This window comes from Procambarus clarkii, chromosome 31 (assembly GCF_040958095.1).
Source record: "Procambarus clarkii isolate CNS0578487 chromosome 31, FALCON_Pclarkii_2.0, whole genome shotgun sequence".
Lineage (NCBI taxonomy): Eukaryota > Metazoa > Arthropoda > Malacostraca > Decapoda > Cambaridae > Procambarus > Procambarus clarkii.
Genome location: NC_091180.1, coordinates 21,449,577 through 21,473,922, shown reverse-complemented (window position 1 = coordinate 21,473,922; position 24,346 = coordinate 21,449,577). Strand labels below are relative to the sequence as shown.

At 40.2% G+C, this 24,346-nt stretch overlaps 1 protein-coding gene and 1 pseudogene across 2 annotated transcripts; both read right to left on the bottom strand.

Annotated features, from left to right (window-relative positions):
* LOC138370313 (UDP-glycosyltransferase UGT5-like) overlaps positions 1–19,026 on the bottom strand; it is a 23,477-nt pseudogene extending 4,451 nt beyond the window's left edge.
* LOC138370314 (UDP-glycosyltransferase UGT5-like) lies at positions 7,893–24,346 on the bottom strand. Of its 2 annotated transcripts, XM_069334482.1 has the most exons (9): positions 24,087–24,346; positions 16,707–16,880; positions 15,452–15,706; positions 14,295–14,528; positions 12,695–12,811; positions 12,507–12,554; positions 12,006–12,228; positions 11,241–11,460; positions 7,893–9,537 (listed from the first exon to the last, which is right to left on the bottom strand). In XM_069334482.1, the coding sequence occupies exons 2-9, from the start codon at positions 16,878–16,880 to the stop codon at positions 9,255–9,257; spliced, it is 1,554 nt and encodes a 517-aa protein (XP_069190583.1). In that variant the 5' UTR covers positions 24,087–24,346; the 3' UTR covers positions 7,893–9,254. The 2 variants fall into 2 exon arrangements, with proteins under 2 accessions (XP_069190583.1, XP_069190585.1); XM_069334484.1 differs by lacking the exon at positions 12,507–12,554 and having other exon boundaries at positions 12,647–12,811; positions 24,087–24,345.

The following is a 24,346-nucleotide window of genomic DNA, read 5'->3' as shown; positions in this document are numbered from 1 at the left end:
AAAAAAATATAATTTAGATCATTCCTCAGTTTTTGTATAGTTCACACTGCAGTACTTACAGATGAATTAAACTTACCTCCTTCTGCACCCTGGGTATGTTAACCCAAAGCCGCCAGTAAATCGCAATTCCAATATGAGTAATGGTGTTGCGGAGGCGATGCCAGAAGGAGTAAGGGCTGGGATAATCAGTCATGTGGTTGGGAACGTAGCCTGGTGGAAGACGTTGCCCAGTACGGCACTTTGCCGGTAGTCAAACCCTGGAGTGGTGAGCGTAATGAAGGGAGCCTCGTGCACGAACGGGTACATCATCTGCAGACATAGTAAGCTTATGGCATACCTTTACCTGGATACATAGCTGCGATATTATGAACCTGCATCAATTAAAAACATCGTCCACAGTAAATTTGTGGCTTAAACTGACCCGAAGCTCCAGGTAAAAGAGTCTAACATAACGATGTGGAAAAATCCAATACAGAATGACATATAAATGTTGTTGTTCTAGATTCTAGTAGCACGGGTTATTTTGAGCCCGTAGTGGACTTGTGTTATGACCCCATGTCGCCTGGGTGGAACAAGTCTACCCCAGCGAGAGTTATTCTGCCTTCTAGACCTGATTGAGAGGTCAGAGGAAAGATGTATATATTAAATAATTGAGTAAACATCAGTGAGTACTCTCAGGATACTAGGAGAGGATAGGTGTTGGTAATAAGTGACATGAAATATGTCAATACTTCGGAGACGAAGTGATGCTAGCCAGAGGTCGTGACTTCACTAGAGTCGCAACTGTCATCAGAGGTGGTTGTACTTCGTACCCTGTGTTAGTGGTGGAGTGAAGACTACTTGTCTGCAAGTGTGAGAAGGCTGTTGGGGACATAGTACACCATGTCTCTGTGATTTTGGTAAATTAGAGGAGACCTGCAAGTGAGTGTTGGTCGCACATTGGTGAAACTCTAGTTGTTGTGCCTTCATGAGGAAGGAAGTAAGCAGGCATTTCTGTTGTGGAGCCTGCCAGGCGACGTTGTGAACTCAAGTCGTAGACTGCAGGAAGCCTTGTGAGGCAGTGCTGAAGTATTTTTGTGGGTGGCTTATGTGAGCGCCATGTTTGAGCTCCAGTGAATGAGCGTCCTCACGACAGAGATTTCCGTGGTTTGTTTTGGAAGGAATTTGTGGAGAAATCTTAAGGTTAGAGAAGAAGTTAATGGAGGAACTTCGAGGCTGGAGAAGAAGTGTATGCTGAACTCTGTGGTAGAGCAGAACTCCATAGTGAAGAGTTGATTTCAAGCAGTGTAAAGGAGATACACGTGTCTGTGGAATCAATGGTGAAGCGTCACTGATGGCGGTTTAGGACTTCGTTATGCAGCAGATTGGGAGAACTGCAGAAGTGCCTTTCCTGATATTTTGGAGGACCTCGAGATATGTATTGGTGGTGAGCCTCTAGCAGAACAGAGGGTTCATGGTGGACAAACATGATTGTATAAGGGGCGTATTTGAATGCTTATTGGCATGTAAGACGCAGTGTAAGGGAGAGATTGAGTTCTTCATTTGTTGGTGATACTTATGTAGATGTTTCTAGTGTTTCAGCCCCAAGCTGAGTTTCGTATACTTTTAGGGCTAAGGGTATAGTATTGTTATGATAGGATTTCAGCCCCATTTAGTGAGGAAGTAGTAAGTGGTAAGCCAAGAGTTGAGCAGCCACTTGACATGGACAGTTGGTGAAGCCAGGATATGATATTGGAATGCTACCGGGTTGTAGCAATTTAGAGTGTTGTATGATAATGTTCTATTTTATATGTCATGTATTATGTAGGTTTTCTTTGTATATTAAATATATTTGTTAGCTGGCTTTTGCTCTTATCCTGGTGAAGTTTTCCAGAAAGCGGGAGAGAGAGAGAAGGTCACAGCTGCGGACAGGGTTGCAGAAGATACTAATTCACGAAAAGGGGATTTAGATCATTCCAAATAAGGAGAGAGTGGGGGAGTCACGGCGGCTCGAGTAGGGTGTGTGTGCACAAGACAACAAAGGCCAGTGTTGGAGCCGCATCCCTAAATATGTGATGCTGAACCCCTCTCCAAGATCAAGAGGCGAACAGGGTGATCTAGGTAAATTACAAGCACTCCAGTGTCCATTGCTGGTTGACCAACGGTATCTGGAGTGTGGCTGCCGAGGTCAGTTGTTTGTTCCATCAAAGAGTGGTTGGGGACGCTATCCGCCTGTATGCAAATAACGGTCCGGTGCAATAACCAGAGCTCTCTTTTGGAGGTTTAAGTCCCAAAATCCCCAACCTCTCAGGGCAAAACTCCTGGCACAGGAGCCGGGTTGTATCCTGTATATAAATGGATACATAAATGAAATATCATATATCTTAATGTAGTACACCACACGGACAAAGGACGACGTGTGGCCAGTTGGGCTATAAATAGTCAACCCATATGGTCTCTTGAAAACTATATTTAGTTTTCTACAAGGCAGCTACAGGCATGCACCCACTACAATCTGTTGAATCAGCAAAGTGACGTCAACTCATTGACATCACATCTCCTTTACTAAGGAATATATAACCTTATCAGAATAATAATCTCATCTTAAAGTCACTATTAGCTTGATCATATAAATAAACTCTTAACGCAAAATAATCGTCTAGATTAGATAAAAAAATAATCTGAATCAGGCGACATGGCTGCTCTCTGAGGCTGAAGCTGTCTGATGCACGCCGCCAGCTGCTCACTGGTGTACCATCTACTCACTGGTGTACCATCTACTCACTGGTGTACCATCTACTCCAGTAGTCCAGTCTGGGCCCAATGTAGCGAGGGCTACATTGAAAGTTACACTGTGCTGGAACAGAGCCCAGTCTTCCAGCACAGTCCGACTCAGGGGCCTGGTCGCCCACCCCATGAGCCTGGGTAAGAGAGGTCGTGTCGTCATCCATGCAGCAGTCGTTCTAAAAGTCTGGGGCCTGGATGTCTTCAAGAAAGTGGATGTCTTCAAGAAAAGATGGATAGATTTCTTCAAGAACTGGTGAACCAACTGGGCTGTAGTGGATATGTGGGCCTGTGGCCCGCTCTAAGCAACAGCCTATTGGACCAAGCTCTCACAAGTCAAGCTTGGCCCTGGGCCATGCTTGGGAGTAGAAGAACTCCCAGAACCCCATCCAGGTACAGAGAAGCTTGGCTCAAAGACAGCCTGGACATCAGACCTTAACTGAGCCCCCTTTTTCTGTTTATTTTACATTTTTCAGTGCATGTAAATTTAATCTAATTTTATTCTAATTTATTAAGGGTTATCCACAAATGATACATATACACCGACAAGTTAAGATCATGCTTTAACAGGTTTTCTCCAGCAGCACTTAATTACTTGCCCAAGAAGCAGCTGGAATTTTCTTAGGGTAATTGGAACGTTGTAAATGTTAATATAATATCACTCAAAGAAATAGGAAAGCTGTATGCTGGAAACCTAGAGAAGGAAGGTTTGGCCAATACTCCAATAACAGCTCTGGACATATCCAGGACTATGATGAAAATCGCAGTTTTTATATAGTAAAAATTTTACTATATAAAAACTGCGATCACAAACAGAACACAATTAATACTCACAAAGATACAGAAGAATAACGTTTTCTTTAATATCATCTCGAATGAATGGCTCTCTTCCTTACTCACAAGATAAATGAGAAGCTCTCACCTCATTCAACGCATGATCTACTATAAAAAGATCAAACGACTTCCTCCTCTCATAAAGCTCCTTGACCAGAGTGTCTTTGTACAAATCTCTAGCAATTGCTGGCAGCATGTCCGCAAGCATCTGAAAGCATCCTGTCAGGCTGTTCATGTAATCAAACATGTTTACTTTGTCTTCTTTAAAGTGTGAAACACCGTGAGTGACTTCATGGATGTTGGGGTGATTGGACGATTTCGGATGGTTGGTCAACATCACAATCTAGAAAGAGGATGTTGTGCTGGATGTTATGGTAAGGCGTAAGTTAATTGGCCAAGGCTGTGACAACAGTTCGGACTAAATTCAATTGTTGGAATAATGAAACTGGATGTCATTGTCATTTATTGTATGACTAACACATATTTTCACCATCAACTATTATTATACATTAGAGGTCGATCCTCTATTTACTGTTGCTTCAACAATCAAAAAAAGTATAATTAAAAGATCATAACTATTGTTGATGAAATTTCTTATTTTTATGCTTCAATAAAATTGAATAAGGTCTTACCTCGTGTCCACGGTCGGCCAGAGCCTCAGCGAGAGGCATGAAGACGTTCCTGTGGCTCCTGGAGGAGACGGGGAGGAGCATGAGGATCTTGTAGGCTCTCTCAGGGGGCGCCAACTCCCCCGCGGCGACCCCCGCCACAGCCGCCACCAACACACACAACGGCGCCAACTTCATCTGTAGAGTTGAAATATGACAGTTATTGAATATAATATGAAATATATAAAAAAAACTATGCCGTTAGCAGCAATATACACATTTGAGTAGAGATTGATAAATATTGATAGCACACTTGATAGCTAGTTCATGGCCCAGTAAATAATATATTTTGTTTAATAAAGAAGAAAAGGACCTAGCTATTTGTTCTGCACCCTTCCCCACTACAAGAGAGCTACAACTAAACAACCATTAATAGAGTTGGCGGGAGGCAGAGTGGGTAGAAGGCAGAGTTGGTGGGAGGCAGGGTTGTGGAGATGCAGAGTTAGGGAGAAGTAGGGTTGGGGGTAATGAAATTAGTGTGAGTTGATCAGCGAAGTTGCAAAATCTGTGGTGAGAGTGATGGACACCGCCTTGATCACTATCTACGTGAATGTGAACACCTGAGAGACATTAGAAATATGTGTAGAATAATAAACCCCACATTGTTTGAGTTAGGAAAACACTATTTGTCAAATATTGATACTGTTCTTAAAAGATTTCCCCATTTTGCACCCGCAAGATAACGTAAGCTTTTAAGGGTTGATAGATGTTAATCTTCTTGTTTGAGGAGCTGTTCACTTGAGACAGTTAAGCAAGTCCCAGCTGTGTCTGGGTACAAGTGACAGGATGAACAACCCAGCGGGTTTTCTTCCTATTGGGGAGTGTTGTACATGCTGCTATGGCGGTGTGTCCACTCACAAGATGAGTGGCGCTGCCCAATAAACTCGCCCCTCGGGGCAAAATTTAAATTTAAAATTTGATACAGGATCAGGGAGTAGACATGGCTTGTGGGGGGAGCAAACAGAGATGAGGTGAGAAAGGATTGTGAAAAGAATGAAGTTGGGACAGAGTGAAGGGGTGATGGACAGAGGGGCAGACAGAGTGAAGGGGGACAAAGCGAGGGGACAGTGCGAGGTGGGGGAAGGGGTTCTGAAGTTAGCCCTAAGTGTCTGGTTTCCAGCATTGGACAGACTGACAGATAAGCTGATATTTTATCTGATAGATAGATAGATAAATAAATAAGCTCACAGAAACACTTACCCGATGAAGCAACAAATGCCAAGACATTGTTGCAGTTTAAAATCCAGCTGGAAAAAGTCATCAAGAACAATGGTGGACCTCTGATATAACGCCGGCTTCCTGTCCCCGTCGAGGCAATTAGAAAGGTGGTGGCCCTCAAGTAAATATGTGAACAGGATAAGAGCTGGTATATCAGTAGAGAATAAGAGCTGGGATCTCATTAGAGAATAATAGCTGGGATACGAGGAGGGAGTGAATGAACAGTGCCCAACCACTCAGAGCAGCGAGGCTCTAACGCCAACCCTGCAAGAAGCGAGGCGGTCACACTCTACGACTTGGTTTACTCACCTCCTGAATGTGCTGAATAACTGAAGACCGGCTTGTCACTGGCTGTGAAGTTATGTGGGTGTCCAACACCCAGGCTGTATTCACCTAGTTGTATTTACCTAGTTGTGCTTGCGGGGGTTGAGCTCTGGTCTTTCGGCCCGCCTCTCAACTGTCGCGGGCTGTGAGGATATGTGGGTGACCTACACACATGCGTCAAGCACCAACCACACTACAGTACTGACAACTGCCTATCTCTGGCTCGCTTGCTCTCGTCAACAGATGCCAAACATTATTTTGGCAATAAAATTTACTACAATTGTTCACAAAACAAACACTATTTTACGACTATATATATTATGCATTTACTAAAAGAAGTGAAATTCTTCATTTATTCCCGTTAACACCTGCCAAACAACAACAGAAACGATAGTTGTCTGTTAAACTCACACATGTTATGGTAATGGAGCCGCGAGTGTTGGCCGGTCGTAGTAGCGACCTTGACCAGAGGTCAACAACTGTCTGTGGTCTTGACTCGTCCCGGCGGCCACCAACACCCAGAGACACACTTGTCAATATATTCATACTCTGTATTTTAAACCCGTGTTTTTCAGATTTAGAGTATTATTGTTATATCATAATAGAAGGGGTACGATAATGTGCCCTGTTAGAATATCTATCTATCTATCTATCTATCTATCTATCTATCTATCTATCTATCTATCTATCTATCTATCTATCTATCTATCTATCTATCTATCTCTCTCTCTCTCTCTCTCTCTCTCTCTCTCTCTCTCTCTCTCTCTCTCTCTCTCTCTCTCTCTCTCTCTCTCTCTCTCTCTCTCTCTCTCTCTCTCTCTCTCTCTCTCTCTCTCTCTCTCTCTCTCTCTCTCTCTCTCTCTCTCTCTCTCTCTCTCTCGCGCGCCTGTCATCCGGGGTCTCCGAAACTGCAGAGACTGCACGGGGTCTCCGAAAATTTATAATAAGTATCACTAAAACCTCTACAGGAATCCTACCATATGATTGATACTTGAAGTCATAAAATTTGCATTGTTGTTTGTCTATAATTGCTAATATTTCTCAAAGCATATAACTTTGGCCTACCCCGACCAGCCTATATCCATACCGTATCCCAGACCATTCCCCCCTGCAAAGTTGGGTGAGGCTATCCCCAAGCATCTGAAATTGAACAGACATTCCCTCTTACAGATATAAAGTATTGCGAACATGGGCAGAGTTTATGGTAGAGGTTTAGGCTTTGATGCAGTACTGAGGTGGATTAATGAACATTGGCTTTTGTTTATGGGGGATAGGCTGCTCTCTTGTGCTGCTCTCTTGTTTTATTTGCCACCACAGATCTCATCAAACCTGATCAATGCCTATATTTTATATTAAAAAAGTGTAAGCAAGGGATATCTCTTGCTGGATACTGGGACTTATTATGGAATTACTGTCACAAGGATATGGATTGTTGATAAGTATTTTTAATTCTGTTGAAATAAAATCTGTTATGTGAGCTGGGTTCAGAGTAATTTTTTCCAGCATTACCCCAGAATCTGTTTATGTAAAATACTGAGGCTGTGCAAATTTACTTAATTTCATGGTAAAATTAGTTTGTTATTTATCTAAATTTCAGTTGCTATTAATACTGATGATAATATTGTAGTCAATTCTACTATTGAGGTCAATACTGCTGCTGTAATCATTACTACTGTAGTCATTACTACAATTGTTATTACTACTACTGTTGTCATTACTACTGCACTGTTACAGTAGTACAGTAGTGCACTTTGTTATACCAATATATATCACAACTCAAATTGTAAGCTAAAATGTTTTCAGTCTGTCTAAAAACGTAGGTTTGCTTTGCGCTGTTCAGCCCAGCCTGAATTGTAAGGATTTGTTTAAGGTGCAACGATTATTGCCCTTTAATCAAATCTAATCCAACTGCGTCTCATACCGATATTTCTTTCCTCGGAACGGTTTTGTTTAAGCGACCCGACACGGCATTATCTGGTAGCTGATCGCCCCCACAACACACACAATGTGTAGAAACATATATACTACTTTGGGATAATTGGCCCAGACCGCAGCGTTTACGTGACAGCTATGAATGAAAGAGCATTCTATAATCAATAATTTAATTTCACAATTTAACGGTGGGTAGTTGCTGTAGATGACTGCTGGGGTGTGGTGGTGCAGGAGGAGCACCCTCACATATACACATATAATATTACACATATAATTTAAATTGTATTTGCACTAGGAAGATGCATCTTCCATCATTGTATTACTTTAATTATAACTTTAAAATGGAAGAATAATGAGTAATTCTTCTAATTATCCTGTGTAGATAAATCCCTGTGACATATACGCCACATATGCAGGGAAGTTTGGAAGTGAATTATTCAAACTAATTCTTCTTATTACATAATTATTACACATAGCTTAAATACTAATCAGTAAATAAATATTAATCTTAAAATTATTAATAATCATATCCTAGAAGACTAAGTAATCAAGTGTTAATAAATGCGTTGTGGAAGAGAGAGAAGCCATCTTGCCCAGAGACCAAGCTGACATAGCGGCTGGTCATCATGAGTTATCATCTCCTCGCGAGTGATCATCGTGTCTTACTGCATAAACTGATCCGTCGACTCCTGGGAAGTAGCATTTTCTGGCTCCTAGTACTTAGTGGTCATTAGATTGCTATATAGTTGTTCCGGATATGTTATAGACGATCTAAAAAAATAGTAAGAGTTCAGCATAAATTTCTATAAAATGCTTGCTTTAAATTTGCCACATTTTATTATATTGTGATTATATTATATCTTGTTGACAGGCATAAGTGTGCTCCTGATAAGAAGATACGACACTCTAGCAGTGGCACCACAGCGAGACACCTTCACCCACGTGTCCACCATTAACAAATGGAATGCATTAAGCAGTGAAGGGGTGGAGGCTGACTCCATACACACTTTCAAATGTAGATTTAATAGAGCCCGGTAGGCTCAAGAATCTGAATACCAGGTGATTGACGATTGAGAGGCGGGACCAAAGCGCTAAACCTCAACCCCCTCAAGCACAACTAAATGAGTACAACTAGGTGAGTACATTGTCCCAGTGGACGCCTGAGCCATAATAAATTTGTCACTGGAACAGCTAAGCTGTCAACCTTTTATTTACTCCAGGATAGAGCAAGATCAATTTAATCAATTGTATTAACAAATAAATATTATCAATAAAATCATATTGAATAAATATTAACTTGCTCAAGCGTAACGTAAGACCCTGATATACTTTGGACACTAAAAGTATTCAAGCAACCCGCTACCTTTATTTAAATTGGCATTAGGCAGCAGCGATGGTCATCCAGAAGGTGCTGGCTATGCAAACTAAAATTATAATTCCTGGTTCATAATATTTGTTGCCTTCATTACCAAGGTATTAATTAAAGATCACTTAAAGGACTCGACCAACGCAGTCCTATTCCTTCTTTATCTTGGCGCTGTCTTTACCGAAGATTTTAGCAGCCACAACCCTGAAGATCCGCCGTAAGACGAAGACGAGAAGGAAGAGAGCCAGGTGGAGGAGGAGCAGGACGTCGAGCATGAGGAACTCCACCCAGGAGAGCTGTGCCGCCGGGGACCTCAGCTGGGGCGCCCCACGGTGGCGGATGACGTACTCCGTCCAGAACACCGCCCGGTCCTTGGGTGACGTCGGCTGGTCCCTCATCCCCGCTGACATCCTCATCATGTTTTCCTTATACCTGACCACCAAAGAATGGAAATTATCACTGTCTAATTATATTTTTGTTTTTTTTTAACCTGTCCTTCAGGTTAAAAAAAATCTCTTATCTCACATGAAGTAAGGAGATAGATTAAAACAATTTGTTTGATTATAATTAATATTATTATTGTGCATTGTTATGACCCCGATAGCCTCATGGCCTATATCATGTCTAGGATGAGATTTATTCCAGATCCAAGCATACTGTTGACTGACTGAAACTGGAGCATAGCATAGTTTGTAGTGTAAATCCAAGTTGTATGTAAGACGAGAGACTTGGTTTGAGGCATTTTGTCAGTCACAGAGCAACTTTCAGATGGACAGGAAACATGACGAGACTTTCTTTTTAATATATATATATATATATATATATATATATATATATATATATATATATATATATATATATATATATATATATATATATATATATATATATATATATATATATATATATATATGCAACAATGATCACAAAAACACTGATCCAAGTATGCAGAATAACCACATATGAAAAATAGAAAATGCTTAACGCGTTTTCGGCTAATTCGCCTTCATCAGAGCAAAGTAGAATATTCTACTTTGCTCTGATGAAGGCGAATTAGCCGAAAACGCGTTAAGCATTTTCTATTTTTCATATGTGGTTATTCTGCATATATATATATATATATATATATATATATATATATATATAATATAAGAAAATTGTTCCTTGAAACTCAGCCACAGCACGGCCTATAAAAACTAAACGATAAAAGCCCGAATAACTGGCTAAGAAAGTCCGTAACACTACACACGACCTTCATCTCTGTAATCTTCTTCACTATAAAAGACCTTCGTCACTGAAACATCAACACTACACGCGACCTTCATCACTGTAACCATGAACAGTACAGCCGACTTTCCTCACTGTAACCATGAACAGTGCACGTGGTGACATTCATCACTGTAACCATCCACACTACAAAAGAAAACTATGATCATAATAACTACTCAAAGTTTGGTCGTAGGGATCTATATTTTACAGAGTGAATTATTATTTTCCAATAATCTATACAACAATATCCTTCATCACCTTCCTTCTCCTTCACCATCTTTCCTCTTCTTCACCACCTTCCCTACTCTTCATCACCATCTCCTAATCTTCATTTCTTTCCCTTGATCTCTGTGACTGTCTTCACTTAACACTGTCTTCATCAATCCATAAACTTCATAAGACATACTGACAATTAATCATCTTGGGGAAAATAATGTGTATGGTAAACATTTTATAAGGATGGACTCTGCTATTTATCGAAATTGCAAATTGATATATTTTTAATTGCATTCTAAGTGGGAGGGAGAATGTGGGTCGACTGCGACCCCCCAACAACTATTCCCAAACAACAAGTAGTCACCTTGCTAAGTTTGCTGAGACTAGCGCAGAGCGTCTGGCTTCCAGCCTCAAACACACAAACAGACATTCTTTTCAATAGATATACATTAGATTGTATTAGTGTTTTCATAACATTTTCTTATAAATTTGACTGAAAACATATTTGGAGTTATTATATTGCATTTATTAGTCGGCAATGGCCTTGTTATTATAGTACTTAAGATATTTTTGCCAGTCTCAGTAAACGTTACTGAATCTTCTAACATTATATTTGCTTAAAGGAAATTATGGAACAAACAATGACTAACTTGGTATTATTAATAATATCGGTGAGAGCATCGACGACCAAGTCCACAGTGAGCTCCTCCCACTGCAGGTAGTGTCCCAGTTCAGAATGCTTCACAAACATGGCGTTCTTGGGCTGTTCTGCGAAGATGGGGAGGGCGAGGATGGGCATGGCGTGGTAAATGGCCTCCTGCAGGCTGAGGAGGCCGCAGTGCGTGATGAACACCTTCACGTTGTCGTGACCTAAGGTATGAAGAGAATTAGAGACAGAGAGCTACAAAAACTTCCTTCATTGCCGTAACTTTTTTTTAAGTATACAAGCTCTCAGCTTGTATATATAAGCTGAGAGCTCAGATATTTATGTATTACAAGGTCTTACGTGGATTTTCTTGTTTAGATAGGAAACAAAATGAAACAAGGGCATTATATGGAAATACTAGTTGACGCCTATTAGCATGCAGCAAGAATTTACTGAAAAAATAATTAAAAATTTACTTGCATTACAAAGTAATGTTTCCTGGGAACAGTGCTATTATAGCACAATGATTTTTACAAACCAAACAAAATTTCAACTGAGATTTAACAGAGCAGAAGTAGTTGTAACACATTGGACATAATCTTACTGACGTGAATATACGGATCATAAATATTGATACACCGCCTAAGTAAGACTGAAACGAGAAACGAGTAACAATTAGTGAGCCAGCCAGAAGCTTACAGCCTACAGAAGAACACCCATGCCAAAAAAAAAGAATAATATCGAAGTTGGCACAACGGATGATACTCACCAAGAATATCCTGCTGGGGGAGCCACTTGCTGGTCATCACGTTGTCAGGGAGGTCCTCCAGCTCCCCCTCGTATTTCCAGAGGACGCGCTGCGGCAGCCTGCGGAAGGCCTCAATGAGGACGTTTTGGTGCTCGACTGGTATATGGATACTTTGTGCGACGGAGCCCAGACTGAAGTAGATGACGCCGGCAGCTCCCGCACCAGAGATCCACGACTCCAGCTCCTGTGAGGCAGCAATTTGTTACCTACTAAATTTCAAACAGCTCGACTGTTTTATGTTGTAATATATTTAAATCCTGACCATAAATAAACTCGGCAATGATTTTCTCTATTTTAAAGTACCACTTGACAGACATTAGGAGACAGAAAAACAGGCCTGCACAAGGGTGGTGTGCACTTGACCTGGGTAAAGGGGACAGGATAACTGGACTGCAGAGTTCAGGAAAGAAGGAAACTAACAGTGCATGCCGTCCACCTCCACCTGAGGGCAGGACAACTCACCTGGGGCAGAGGGCTGGCGGGTCGACAGTGCATGCCGCCCACCTCCACCTGTGAGGGCTGGACAACTCACCTGGGGCAGAGGGCCGGCAGGTCGACAGTGCATGCCGCCCACCACCACCTGTGAGGGCAGGACAACTCACCTGGGGCAGAGGTCTGGCGGGTCGACAGTGCATGCCGCCCACCTCCACCTGTGAAGGCAGGAGGGGCAGTGGTATACCAATACTAAAGTGGGTGTTCATCAGCGCCAGACTCATGTTCCTCTCCAGGTCCAACAGCGGCGGAAGATCCGGGAACTGCGCAGAGATCTGAGGAATATCATAAGTCCTTTACTGCACGCTGGTCAAGCTCTCTCTTTAGGAGTAGAGATTTTCTAATAAAAACTTTCTTCAACACTTGGCAATAAAATGTTCAAGTTCAATGTTAGATTATAAGTAAAGTCGGCTTCAGATTTTAATAGGTGATATTATGCACTCAACTATTATTCCTGTGTTACACTTTGTTACGACCCTCGGTCCAGGGTTGCCTGTACACATGGACCCAGGATCATATGGCACTGGTTTACATATAGATGATGTAGGGGCTCTTTACTTATGTATGTATTTTACTGTCATAGGCCCTGAATGTAGGGAGATTATATGATGGAGAATTGTAATTTAAATTATTGAGTTTTTAGATAGGCTTGATAAACATATATTGATGGATGTACAGCAGGATTGCTAATTGTCTGTAGCTTTATACATGGGATTGGTTACTCAAGTTGTAAATGGTGGGCGATTACGTCCTTGCTAGGTAAGAGTATTTTGATGCTCCTAACTTTTTAGCTACACTGTGATGATACTTGTTGTAGTGAATTGTAAAACTAGGTTGTTATATTTATACTTAGAATTGAATGGTGGCAATTAAATATTGTATTAGAGAGTAAATAAATGGTTACTGTATGATCACCTGATTTCGGCTTCTTGCGTTCGCGACCTTGGGCCTAGCTAGGCGTCCCCAGCTCCTCAATTTCTTAACTTTTATAACTAAGTTAAGTACCACTACCACGTGTCACCCTTCTATTCTAAGTAACACCACTACACCACAGGCTCCGTGGTGTAGTGGTTAAGACGCTCGCCTGGAGTTTCATGAGCGTTTTGTCCTGGGTTCGAATACTGGCCGGGGAGGATTTATTGGGCGCAAATCCTTAACTGTAGCCTCTGTTTAACCCAACAGTAAAATGGATGCCTGGTTGTTAAACGATTTGGGTGGGTCGTGTCCCCCCCCCCCCCCCCCCCCCAAGGATTAAGGACTTGCCCGTAACGCTACGCGTCCTAGTGGCTGTGCAAGAATTTTACAACTCTTGTATATATAAAAAAGTAAAACTTTGTGGGTATACCCTGGTTACCCTGGTCATAACCTGGAGTTCCATGTAACTAGATCCAGGTACTGACCAGTGAACACATATCTGATATAATTATACTTATTTAGATTAAGTTTAATGGTCCCTTCTGTTGTAAAAAATATTCTGTTGTACTTGAGGGTTTTAGGGTTATAATTAATTAGGTAAAATATTTACCAGGAGTTACCATCACTCCTCTTGATTCGGGTTACGTGATCTGTTCTTCACTGCAGACCATATTTATATATTGTTGTTAACTCCTTCCCTGGGGATCGGGCCCATCCTAACCCCATTAAATAATACTTCCATTCCGTTGTAAAACCCTAGCAGGCTTCCAGATGTATCACACTTCAATATCACATCATCATCAGATCGTAAAATGGTAAACTATTTGTTTCCATCCAACATACCTCCTTCTGCACCTGAGGCACGATGACCCAATTTCGCCAGTAAAACGCAATTCCTATATGAAATATCGTATTTAAAAAGCGGTGCCAGATAGAGTAGGGGCGTGGGAAATCCAGGATGATGTTGGGGGTGTAGGCCGGATGGAGGACGTTACCAAGGACGGCGCTCTGACGAAAATCCAGCCCAGGTGTAGCGAGCATGATGAATGGAGCCTCGTGGACAAACGGGTACACCATCTGCAGGGAGAGTTAACTATGATTTTTCAAACTAATATCAAGCGTTAGATATAATGATATAAGTTTAAATAAAGTGTGAACATTGGCAGATCACGAGTAATCCTCAAGACACATTAATATCATAATATTCAAGAGACCAGGCTCAATGAAAGACAAAAATACCAGTTATTTAAAAATTACATTTCTGTAGATTCATCTTGAAGCAATGGAACTCAAATACATAAGGAAAGGTACAGGATTTTGGATAAAATATGACAACATAGTATCCTATTCAGTAGTATTTACGTAGCCATACATAGAGAGAAAGCAGTGCTTGCATATTTATAAAAACTAAGCCAGATAAGGAGAATAATTTACAGGATAAGGTAAGATATGTTTATCTGTCTGTTTAGGGTTGGAGACCAGACGCTTGGGGTTACTTTACCAAACTTCCATACATAAAGCATTACATTTGGATATATATAATGCAACTCTGAGCTGTGCAAAACCATAATTTCAACATTATTTCACCAACACAACACTACTGATCAAGGAACAATGTACAGTTCACAGAACGAAGTGTTCTCCTACGCCTCCTCCTTACTGTTCAAGACACTATAAAATTTTCCTAAACATTCATTCACGTCACAGACACACTCCACCCTCACATGCCTGTCTACCTATGCTTGGTTCCCTTCTTACATGCAATATTGCCTAACCACAATGCATGCTGCAACACGTTTCTGTGCTATATTGCAAAGAAACTTTGCAGTGTTGCAATTGTAGCCTGCATACCTGTGCAGCAACATTGTAAGGTTGCAAGACCGACGGGGAAGTCGTTCTACGTCGCACTTTTCCCTACATAGATTATTTGTTTCAGACAACTTATTGTGACACACGAGTATAACTCACTTCCTTTTGCAGAAGACTAATGAGAAACTTACCTCATTGAATGCATGGTCCACAATGAAGAGATCAAACTCCTTCCTCCGCTCATAGAGCTCCTTCACCGTGGGATCCTTGTAAAAGTTCCTGGCAACAGGCACAATAATGCGCTCTAGTACGAGGAAGGAGCCTGTCGGGTCCTTCAAGCATTCGAACATGTTTGTATCCTCATCATTGAAGGGTGTTGCGTAGTGGTTAACCTCCTTTATGTTGGGATGCTTCGATACTTTGGTTAGGTTGGTTAACATCACAATCTGGAGAAATCTGGATGTTCAAAGGAGTTCTGAAGAGTGCAAATGTGAAAGATATTTCCTAAAGAAACCAGATATTAACATGAGATCTAGTGAGAGTCGGATGTTACAGTAGAGTCTGGATAGAGCCAGACGCTACAATAAGATCTGAAGAGAGCCGGATGATAAAGTAAGGTTCGGAGAGAGACACTTCTTAGAGTAAGGTCAAAAGACAGTGGAATGATAAAGGAGCATCTGGAGAGAGCCAGATGCTAAATTAAAGTCTGGAGAAAGTTAAAGTATGATCAAAAGAGAGCAATATGGTAAATTAAAGTCTGAAGAGAGACAGATAATAATTTAAGGTTTGAAGAGAGCCAGATGTTAAAGTAAGGCCGGAAGAGAGCCGGATGTTAAAGTGAGGTCAAAAGAGAGCCATATGATGAGTTCTAAAGACAGCCGGATATTAATATGCGGTCTGGAGAGAGCCAGCAAAGTTATTTCTAAATTGAACCAAATGTTTATATGAGGTCAGGAGAGAGCCAGATGTCAAAGTTATTTCTAAATGGAACTAGATGTTAAATTGCTATATGGAGAGGGCCGGATGTTATGGTAAAATCTCGAAAGAATCATATGATGCGGTAAAGTCTAGAGATAGCTGGATAATAAAGTGAGTTATAAAGAGAGCCAGATGTAAAAGTAAGGTCGATGAAAGTTGGTTATTGCTATCTACTCTCTCTCTTTCATGCAGCTGATATGATAAAGTGTATATACTAGCGAAATACTTTGGTATACTATACTAAACTATTGTTTAGTATAGTATACTAAACCATAAAATGCTTTAGTTAAGTATTCTAAACTATGCTAGTATAGTGTAAGCAAAAAGATACAAAATAAATATCCTAAAGTCTTCCTTCATAAGACCTACAGTTCTCATGTCATTCTTATTATACACAAAGCCTATCTCCTTACAATAGTTTCAACAAAGTATTGTCAACGGAATGTTAAAAATATTTAATGGTCTTACCTCGTGTCCACGGTCGGCCAGAGCCTCAGCTAGAGGCATGAAGACGTTCCTGTGGCTCGGGGCAGAGACAGCAAGGAGCATAAGGATCTTGTAGGGTCTCTCAGGAGGGGGCAATTTCCCGACGGCGCCCCCCGCCACAGCCGCCACCAACATACACAGCGGCGCCAACTTCATCTTACGAGAAAACAAAAATGGCACTGAATGTGAATTTAAAAAGAACATATTAAGGAAAACGAAGAGGAATTTGACAAATGTTTTTGAGTACTCGAAAAAAAAATTCTATCCCTCAAAAAGAAAAAGCTCTCAACCTTTCTCTCAGCGACTTACAGTGGAAGCAAGCTTCCCTTCCTGTCAGACTTGGGGGCCTCGGCGTTGGTACACCAACACAAATTGCTGTACCAGCGTTCCTGTCCTCTTCAGTGGCATCGTCAACCTAGTGAAGGAAATCCTACCCGATTACCTAGGTCAACAGGCAGGGGTACATGGTCCCAGCTTTACAGACTGCACCATCAAATAGGTGTCTCTTGCAGGACCAGCACTCCAACCACCATCTTCTGAAGTTCACAAGCAATTCAGCTGGGATGGCTCCCATTGAGAAAACAACCATGCCCAAGATTACCATCAAAGTGTCGTCGGGGAGGTGGTTCAAATAGCCTCGGCTATCACCTCTTTTTGCCCCGTCACTGATGGTCGAGTGGTTAAGGGCTCCTGTACACCAGTTGCATAGTGTTCCTGGCAGTATGGGTTCGAGTCACTTCTAGGTTGTGGAGTTTTCAGTTATTATTATTATTATTATTTATATATATATATATATATATATATATATATATATATATATATATATATATATATATATAAAAGTTTGTGAGGGTACCACCTCTGGTGCCAATGTGGGGACCCATAGCCTCGGAGAAGAAAATAAAAAGTATTCAGAGGAGACCTTGTAGTTTCTCACTGAACACTAATATTATCTTCTCCTACCACCCCCATTCTTTTGTATGTACACATATATATTTACTTTATTTCAACTTTGTTACAAAAAAGGAGTTACATATGGGTTACAAAGATGATTGTCATAGGTTGTCGAGTTCCTCCAGCTCCTCAGATGGCGGGCAGGAACCCTGGATGCAGTGCGCATTTCCCCTCTGTATCGCCACACTGAGGCGATATATATATATATATATATATATATATATATATATATATATATATATATATATATATATATATATATATATATATATATATATATATATATATATATGTCGTACCTAGTAGCCAGAACGCACTTCTCAGCCTACTATGCAAGGCCCGATTTGCCTAATAAGCCAAGTTTTCCTGAATTAATATATTTTCTCTAATTTTTTTCTTGTGAAATGATAAAGCTACCCATTTCATTATGTATGAGGTCAATATTTTTTTATTGGAGTTAAAATTAACGTAGATATTTGACCGAACCTAACCAACCCTACCTAACCTAACCTAACCTATCTTTATAGGTTAGGTTAGGTTAGGTAGCCGAAAAAGTTAGGTTAGGTTAGGTAGTCGAAAAACAATTAATTCATGAAAACTCGGCTTATTAGGCAAATTGGGCCTTGCATAGTAGGCTGAGAAGTGCGTTCTGGCTACTGGGTACGACATTATATGTATATATATATATATATATATATATATATATATATATATATATATATATATATATATATATATATATATATATTAATGTGGGGGCCGACCTGTGAGATTTATATTTATTTAATTTATATGAATTTATATTTACGTTAATTTATATACTTCGATAGCAATTTGTATAATGATAAGTGGACTGTATTTCTGCGATAATCTCTTAATCTCACAAATCGCTCCTCTACACATTAGGGGGAGTTTATTAAATTAATATATGCAGCCAATCAAACTACAGGAATAGACTACATACATTGAAAAGGTTCCTTATCTTATAGTACAGCAGGTTAGTCCACCAGGTATAACTAGGGTGTAGACACCAAATTATCCTCTTTGAGGTAGCTTCTATCACCCAGTAACTGGTGCACATAATCTTGCATCCTCGTCTTGACCTGTCAAAAGTGCGCTAGCTGTGAAGCCAGAATCCTATATATGACAAGCTATATCAGAGAAAACACTATACAGTACATGGAACATTAAAGACCTGGCTTAATTACCTTTAGTATGAGGCGATTTCGCGTTCTAACCGGCTAACCCTATATCCTGACATTAATGGCCATAAATGAATGATAAACGGGTTTCGGATAGACACTTAACTTGTATTTGTAGACAGCGTGTTGACAATGGTACACCTTTGGGTTCCATAACACTACGTCCAAGTAAATTTAACAGGAGCCGAATTTGCTCCCGTGTGAGCCTCTGGTCTCGTCTAAACAATGGCTGCCCTCCTCCTCACTCTGACGCCTGGCTTACATTGTCCAGATTTCAGAACGTGATAGAAGGGTCACATTTACTCTACTTTAATATTGATAATTAAGTTAATTTATATAAGATGTTTTTATGATGGTAAAGTCCAAAGACTAATGTATTTAAGAATAATTCCCAGCAGAATAGCTGGTGAATTATAATAGTATGTGGTGATGATATCCCGTTTTCTATAGACGGTAATTCCACTACAAGTTACGTTTTCTATGGGTAACTTGTTGGTAATACAGCAGCACTTATTATCTGTCTGTATGATATTAAATGGTGTCGGATTTTCCGACATAATTCCCCAGGGGCTGCTCACGGGTCGAAGTCCTAATTAGAACAGACGAACACCGATACTCCTCCTTCGAATTATTTGATTAATTTGATGTTAGTAGTTAGTAATCACACATTTGTGTGTCTGTTCGTACAGGACGGATGTCCCGTACTAGAGTTGCAGGGTTAGAAGTCTAATGCGATTTCATTTCCCTGTCAACTCTTGAAAGGCTAATATTCAAGCCTTATTACATATTATTTAACCCAGAAGACTGGATGTGATCAAGTACTACAGTCAAGTATGATTCAGGGACTGCAGTGAGATCAGTGACATTAGATATAACTTGAAGTTTCTTCAGGTAACTGGTCACTGATATATAAACACTGAGGCCCATGGAATACATCTTGATTAAATAATAAATGTATCAAATCAGTCATCAAATTTATTGGGGTTTAATTTAGTTAATTGATTCAGAAGATTGAATAGCTCATCATTAAAGTAAAGTATGGTTCTGAGACTGCAATGGGATCAGTGACATTGGTCGCAGTGACTTGTAGCTGTTTTAGGCTACTGTTCACTGATTTGCCACTGAGGCCTCATGAACTCATCTTCAGCTTTAAATGATGATACTAACATCAACCTCTGTTGGTATAGTCAGCTGTAATCTCCTTAGTATAATGCTACTGGAGAAATATAATCAGCTGACAAATTTAGATTTCTACTGGTATTGTTTATCTGCAGGTATAGGTCTCCTCAGGCTTGATACTGGACCTGAGAGTAATTTACCTCCTGCAGACTTTAACATGGTTATGCCCTGATATTTAGTAGGGCTACCGATGAATTGATGGTAGTAGTCTGTCCCCACAAGGACAGCTATTTGGCATTTGATTTGCTCAAATTTACCTGCAGCTGCTTGATAATAGCTTTCCAGGTCAGCATAATCAACTTGAGATTGTTGTGACAAATCTTCACATTTCTTGATCTGTCTTGTTAAGTGGCCTTTAAGACCTGCAAGGGTTCTTTTCATTCTCCCTGCATTATCCATACTGGCTAGTTGGTGAAGCCTTGTGGGGCTTGTACTTGGGCTGCTCATAATACTGAACAAGCTCTAATGGTAGCCTAGGGTAAATTCTGAACTCACTAGGCAATAATCCTACCTCTACTAGAGGTTAGCACTTAAAATTAATACACATTATATATATACAATCATACACACTAATGATTTGAGTGATAAACCAGTGTCACTGGAAGTACCTTTAGGTTAGCTCTTCTATATCACCCTAGGATGGAATTGACACTAATTAATCACTCAAAGGTGTAATGATCATAAGTAAATTATTATATATACACAACTCAACTCGAGTTGATAAAAATTACACCCAAAATAGGGTCTGGACCATTCATTAATGGTGTTAGGTTATTCAATATAGTACAACTGACTATGGTAATAATGGGACAAGGATGAACGATAATAGTTCAACTAGTCAATGGTTAATATCCTACCCTGTTGTGGGTTGGCAATTAGTAAATATTATACTGTGATCACTAGTGCAATATATATTAAATGATTCTCTATTTTGGAGAAATAATATACACAATTATTGATAATAGCCTCTTAATTGCCTCTATGAAACTTCTTATATTATCAAGAAGTATTAAATATTATTAGTGACCTCGCGAAATAAACTCCACAAAATTCGTAGAATCACGCGACACCACAGCCACTACATTTGGCTGGCTTCAATATTAGCGCTGTCATTTCACGAAATAACACGCCACCAAATATCTGTGGGTGTGCATGAAACCGCTGACGAAGCTGAACTGGGCTGAGGGAGGCTCCTGAGCTCCCTCGAGGCTACGCTGCCGTCTTTGACTGGCTGGCCTTTGTTTAAATAACACTGCACTAGTATATTTAATGAATCCACTGGATAACTGGTTCATCCGGTACTAAGATGACCAAATGTGGGTTCATAGGATCAAATAATCCGTCATCCGGTTCGAAGATGACCAAATAATCCGGTTCTGAAGGTCCAAATAATGTGGGAACCGACCTGTGAGATTTATATTTATTTAATTTATATGGATTTATATTTACGTTAATTTATATACTTCGATAGCAATTTGTATAATGATAAGTGGACTGTATTTCTGCGATAATCTCTTAATCTCACAAATCGCTCCTCTACACATTAGGGGGAGTTTATTAAATTAATATATGCAGCCAATCAAACTACAGGAATAGACTACATACATTGAAAAGGTTCCTTATCTTATAGTACAGCAGGTTAGTCCACCAGGTATAACTAGGGTGTAGACACCAAATTATCCTCTTTGAGGTAGCTTCTATCACCCAGTAACTGGTGCACATAATCTTGCATCCTCGTCTTGACCTGTCAAAAGTGCGCTAGCTGTGAAGCCAGAATCCTATATATGACAAGCTATATCAGAGAAAACACTATACAGTACATGGAACATTAAAGACCTGGCTTAATTACCTTTAGTATGAGGCGATTTCGCGTTCTAACCGGCTAACCCTATATCCTGACATTAATGGCCATAAATGAATGATAAACGGGTTTCGGATAGACACTTAACTTGTATTTGTAGACAGCGTGTTGACAATGGTACACCTTTGGGTTCCATAACACTACGTCCAAGTAAATTTAACAGGAGCCGAATTTGCTCCCGTGTGAGCCTCTGGTCTCGTCTAAACAATGGCTGCCCTCCTCCTCACTCTGACGCCTGGCTTACATTGTCCAGATTTCAGAACGTGATAGAAGGGTCACATTTACTCTACTTTAATATTGATAATTAAGTTAATTTATATAAGATGTTTTTATGATGGTAAAGTCCAAAGACTAATGTATTTAAGAATAATTCCCAGCAGAATAGCTGGTGAATTATAATAGTATGTGGTGATGATATCCCGTTTTCTATAGACGGTAATTCCACTACAAGTTACGTTTTCTATGGGTAACTTGTTGGTAATACAGCAGCACTTATTATCTGTCTGTATGATATTAAATGGTGTCGGATTTTCCGACAATATATATATGTCGTACCTAGTAGCCAGAACGCACTTCTCAGCCTACTATGCAAAGCCCGATTTGCCTAATAAGCCAAGTTTTCCTGAATTAATATATTTTCTCTAATTTTTTTCTTACAAAATGATAAAGCTACCCATTTCATTATGTATGAGGTCAATTTTTTTTTATTGGAGTTAAAATTAACGTAGATATATGACCGAACCTAACCAACCCTACCTAACCTAACCTAACCTATCTTTATAGGTTAGGTTGGGTTAGGTGGCCGAAAAAGTTAGGTTAGGTAAGGTTAGGTAGGTTAGGTAGTCGAAAAAACATTAATTCATGAAAACTTGGCTTATTAGGCAAATCGGGCCATGCATAGTAGGCTGAGAAGTGCGTTCTGGCTACTAGGTACGACATATATATATATATATATATATATATATATATATATATATATATATATATATATATATATATATATATATATATATATATATATATATATATATATATATATCCAAGTCTTAATTTAAAACAAAAGAATGAAGGAGAGAGAAAGAGAGAGAGAGAAGAGAGAATAATTTCCAACATTACAATTTTAATTGTTAAAATCGTAATGATGGAAATGCTTCAACAACGTACTTAAAAAAAATTAAAAATTGCCAACAGGACTTAAACACGTAACCTAACCTAACCTACGTCTAACTATACAGAGCACTTTCAAATATAATAATATTAATATATAAATAAGAAGAAGGCTATTTTTAATACACAATACGTTAAAAATTTATGATTGCGTCGTGGAGGACGGCCGCAGCTTGAACGAGCCTGGCCTAAGGATGGGCTGCAGCATTTGAAATAATCGTCGGATACGGATGATAAAGGAAAATAATTTTATTTATATTCAAATATGATATAATTACTACTGGAATTTAATAACTGAATCAGCAATTGGCAAGAGATGTACACAGAGTTGAGGTAAATACCAACAGGCAGCTAAGCCAGTATGACTGTATACCCCACATACTTCTGAACACTGGACCTGACACGTGTTATAACAGATTCCTCTCATATTGGAAAGACCAGAGAACATATCAACTAGACTAAAGGCAAGATGGGTGACAACATTTTCAGGTATTCAGTATGAGGTACTGAGGCGGTAGAGGTGGTCAACACAACACTGAGACGGTAGAGGTGGTCAGCACAACACTGAGACGGTAGAGGTGGTCAGCACAACACTGAGACGGTAGAGGTGGTCAGCACAACACTGAGACGGTAGAGGTGGTCAGCACAACACTGAGACGGTAGAGGTGGTCAACACAACACTGAGACGGTAGAGGTGGTCAGCACAACACTGAGAAGGTAGAGGTGGTCAGCACAACACTGAGAAGGTAGAGGTGGTCAACACAACACTGAGACGGTAGAGGTGGTCAGCACAACACTGAGACGGTAGAGGTGGTCAGCACAACACTGAGACGGTAGAGGTGGTCAGCACAACACTGAGACGGTAGAGGTGGTCAACACAACACTGAGACGGTAGAGGTGGTCAACACAACACTGAGACGGTAGAGGTGGTCAGCACAACACTGAGAAGGTAGAGGTGGTCAACACAACACTGAGACGGTGGAGGTGGTCAACACTTACTTCTAATATTCAAGAGCACGTCGTCCCTCAGTACGATGACATTGGCGTGTTCACCTTCTCTTCTGGTAAATAATTAAAACAGAGGTTTAGTATGTGGAGGTCCAACACTCAGGTGGTGAGGTGTAGTGGAGGTCCAACACTCAGGTGGTGAGGTGTAGTGGAGGACCAACACTCAGGTGGTGAGGTGTAGTGGAGGTCCAACACTCAGGTGGTGAGGTGTAGTGGAGGACCAACACTCAGGTGGTGAGGTGTAGTGGAGG